This window comes from Benincasa hispida, chromosome 2, assembly GCF_009727055.1.
Source record: "Benincasa hispida cultivar B227 chromosome 2, ASM972705v1, whole genome shotgun sequence".
NCBI classification, from domain to species: Eukaryota; Viridiplantae; Streptophyta; class Magnoliopsida; order Cucurbitales; family Cucurbitaceae; genus Benincasa; species Benincasa hispida.
The window spans coordinates 10,125,684-10,130,046 of record NC_052350.1 but is presented as its reverse complement, the minus strand read 5'-3'; the positions used below and the strand labels follow the sequence as shown (position 1 = coordinate 10,130,046).

General features: G+C 29.5%; 1 protein-coding gene across 1 annotated transcript; it reads left to right on the top strand.

The window, feature by feature from the left end:
* The first annotated feature begins 3,233 nt into the window (after positions 1-3,233).
* On the top strand, positions 3,234-3,994 carry LOC120071526 (putative calcium-binding protein CML19). The gene has a single exon (XM_039023850.1). It carries the CDS (start codon positions 3,271-3,273, stop codon positions 3,787-3,789), a length of 519 nt encoding a protein of 172 aa, XP_038879778.1. The 5' UTR covers positions 3,234-3,270; the 3' UTR covers positions 3,790-3,994.
* Positions 3,995-4,363: the final 369 nt, after the last annotated feature.

The window sequence follows — 4,363 nt, the reverse complement described above, 5'->3', positions numbered from 1 at the left end:
ATAAAGTATGTTAAATATGTATCTTAATATGATGTATATACTACATAACTTAGCTAAGATTTGTACTTATTCTAATTACATTTGATATAAACATTGTATATATTTAAACCTCGTATATACGCATAAAAATGGGATACATATAAACCACACTCATATGTTGCAATATTAATATACAATGATATATATATATATTTTAAACAAATACAACAGTATATTTCCAAAAAAAAAAAAAAAAAAAAAAACTGATTTGAGACATTCTTGGAACTTAGCCTATTCGTATAGAAAGCCCTTATTAATTTTGAAAGATCTGGAATTTGATATAAGTGGCCCATTTGCATTTGTATGTCCTATGTAGTGAAGCGTATGTATGTAATTAAGAGTATGTATGTTGAACCTTTGTTTTAGCGTGGAAGATTTCAAGAACACAGAATCGTCATCAAAACCCTGGTTCATTAATTTGTTCAGCTCGAACATCGAATACGGCCAAAACACCTCCTATCGATGATCGGAGTAGGAGCAACTTCAAGTGAATGATTGAATGAAGAATGGCCGGAGCACCTATGGACCTCCAAGAGTAGAAGCTTGAAGATGAAAGGATTGAGAAGAGAAAATGTTGGGATGGAGAAGAGAGAAAGTTCGTGCGAGAGAAAATGACAAGAGGAAAAGTTGAGTGTAGGGTGAGGTTTTTCGGAGGATAAATGTGCAGTGGGTTTAAAAAGTACTTTTGGGTGGGTAGAATTAGAGTGTATCTAAACTTTTGTCTTATCGAGCATTGTATCTATGTGGTAGAGGTAGTTTGGACTTTTAAATTTTTTATTTATTATTTTTTTTTATTTCGATTTGCTATTTTTACAAATGGAAAGTAGGTTTGCTAATTGTGCAAATGAAAAATTAAATTATGCTATTTTTCTTGTTACCCATTCCAAAATGTAGTTGGGCTATTTTCCTAAGGGTAAGCCCAATCTGTTACCAAGCCTCCCTAATTGGGCCGTTGTTGGGCCTGACCCTCCCAAGTTCCCAACAAATGTGCTCTATTGCGTTGGAGAAGGCGACACGTGGTTTACGTGTATTGACTTTGACTGGAAGAAACAAACGTTTTAAACACTAATTTAAGTGTGATGTATGGAATGACATTCAAATATTTTATTTACTTTTTCCTCATTTATTATCCCGAAGAATAAATTCTTTATCCATTAACTCTTAAATTTACGTAAAACGTTCTTCAATTTTTTATTTTGTCTTAAAAAGTATTTAACAGATACTTTTTTTTTCACACATTTTAAAAGTTTAAAGTTTAAGAATTCACATATTAAATATAAAATTGAATTTCGTCTGATATAATATTTTATTTATATTTTTTTTTAAAAAAATATTGAATAAATTAAGCACATTTTTAAACTTTGAGAAAATAAAAATTTAAATAACTCATTAAACAATTATGAGATAGTTGACATTGAAATAATCTATTGTTTTTGTCTTTTTATAATTTAGCTAATTATGATTAATCCAATAAATTAAATTGCAAATATATCAGAAATGAATTCAATCCTAATAACGATATTTAACAATAAAAATGATTAACAAAATAAGTATAACTCAACTCACAAATTTCATAGAAGAAGTTTAATTCTCCTATTTTACATATTATCAAAAAAAATAAATAAATAAAAAATAATACAATAAGAATGAATTTTGGGATTTAATTAAATTAATTCTAAGGATTAAATTAAAACATCCAAAATCTTGGACAGTGTTGGGTAGTTTGACACAAATTTATTCTAGAAAAATATTGCATCAACAAGGAAATTGCATATCTAAATATATTTAAAAAGTTTAAAGCACCCCAAAAATTTGACCAGATTGGAAATATTATACCATTTTTTTCAACACAAAATTGACGGGATATACAATTTTTTATTCCTAATTTCCAACAAATGGTTCCAAAATAAACCTAGAAATTGTATGTTCTTTTCTTTTTTTTTTTGGGGGGGGGGAAAGAAAGTCTGGGAAAAGAAGAGTTATACGAAGGCCACGCAGAATGACTTTAATTAAAACAATTAAAGATAAATTTTTATTTTAAAAAAAATCAATTTTGACCCTTAAACTTATCAAGTTGTATTAGTTATAATTAAAGTTTAAAATATCGATATCGACATAATACTAAGACCTCAAACCTACAGAAATATTGATGAAAATATCTATAAAATGATGATTATTTAAATAATAAATAATTATTTTATGTTTTTAAATAAATTAAAATATGTATTATTTATGGGTTAAATTTTTTATTTTATTTATATTATATTCATATGAGTAATTACATTTTATCACCTATTCTTTTATTTCATGATTTTTTTTAACGATAGATTGAAATGTAAATTATTCTTCATGTCGATGCTAAATTTAAGAAAATATAAAAATTTAATATCAGGATTGTAATCTTAAATTTTCAATTTCACCAAATTACACTCTAAATTTAACTTAAAACTTTGAACAGTGTTGGGTTGTATTTTCAATCCTGGTAAATAACTTACCACTTCTTATATAGTTAAAAAAAAAAAATTCTTTGTTATGTGTTAAATAAATTATAAAATAAATTTATTATATGAAATTGATTAAATTTTCGAGAAAAATAGTATTAGAATTTTTAGTAAAATTATTTAATGGTTAGTTTGTACATTAATCCATTATTGATGGTTAATTAGAAGACAAGTTAACCAAAAAAGTGAACTCAGAATAAAAATTGCAACACTTTTGATTAGGTTAAAAATAGGATGAAATTGAAGTTTAGATGCCCATAGTATACAATTTATGGTATTAATTGATTTTTTTCCATTAAAAAATATTTATAAGAAAACGTCAGCCGTGGATAAAGGCAACGTCAAAATGGTGTCGGCCAAAAATAATTTATTTGTATTTTTAAAAGAAGAAAAAATATAGATATATATTTCGAGTTATCTGGATGAGTCTGGGAGGATAAGGGTAATCCAGGACAAAACTAAACGCGGTTTTGAGCCGTCGTTTTAATGAATATTAATTAATATTGCCAGAAAAGTAAGTGTGAAGTACGTGGCAGTTGACCGTTATTTTATTTAACAATTCAGGTTAGATATTTCTAGATTCCACCCCAAGTCCTTTACCCATTTTCATTTTTGACCCAATTAAACACGTTCTTCTTTTTTAATCCCTTTTTTCTTTTCTCTTTTGAATTTTATACCATTCCGAGGCTTTCCTTCGCCGCAGTTTCCAAAAATATCCCGAAGCCTATAAATGGAAACCCCAAACCCTGAATTGACCAAAAATCCAAATTCAGAGAAAAATCCACAAAACTCCTTTCTAAAAATTCTCCAATCCCGAATTGAAATGGAGATCAACTGTGCGGCACAGTACGATCGCGTATTGAGTTACTTCGACGAAGATGGAGACGGCAAGATTTCGCCGTCGGAGCTGAGGAATCGGCTGGGATTAATGGGCGGAGAGCTGCTGCAGGCGGAGGCTGAGGCGGCGGTGGAATCGCTGGACTCGGACGGCGATGGATTGCTGTGCGCCGGCGATTTCGAACGGCTACTGGAGGTTGGGGAGGAAGAGAAATTGAAGGATTTGAAAGAGGCGTTTGCTCTGTACGATTGTGAAGGTTGCGGGTTCATTACTCCGAAAAATTTGAAGAAAATGCTAAGAAAATTGGGGGAAAGAAAATCCACCGAGGAGTGTAAATTGATGATTCGTCGCTTCGATTTGAACGGTGACGGTTTGATTAGCTTTGAGGAGTTTCAGATCATGATGGCTTAACTCTGTACATATCTTCATTTCTTTTTCTTTCTTACATCGACATATTCTTTTTAATTTCATTTTTTTGGATATCTGATTATTCAATTCATTTTAGTTGTTGAATTTGGGGCATTTCCCATTTGTATAAATACACAAACACATTTCTATCTGTAGACTTTTGAGATTATATGAATAAATAATGACGTGAGTTTAGCTGGGTTGAATATTCGATCTCATTTATATGGATAAATATATATGTATTTGGGTTATGAATTAAGGATGAATTGTTTATAGTCTCATTCCATGTGTTTTGAGTCTTCCAAAGAAACTATTTATGTTTATGGTTACACGTGATTAGATATTAAAATTTTTAGCATGAAAGAATTGACTCTTCTAAATGAAGAAAAAAGGGTATTTCCTTAATCCTTCCCAAGAAAGATTTTTGTTTCTTCCTATGAACTATGAAGGAGGTCTTGTCACTGTCAAATGGAAGCAGAGTTGATTAGTAATGATGATATTACGAAATAATCAACTCTCTTTGTCTCTGTCTCTTTCTTTCCTGTTTAAGAAGAAGATAGAAAAATTTTAAACATGT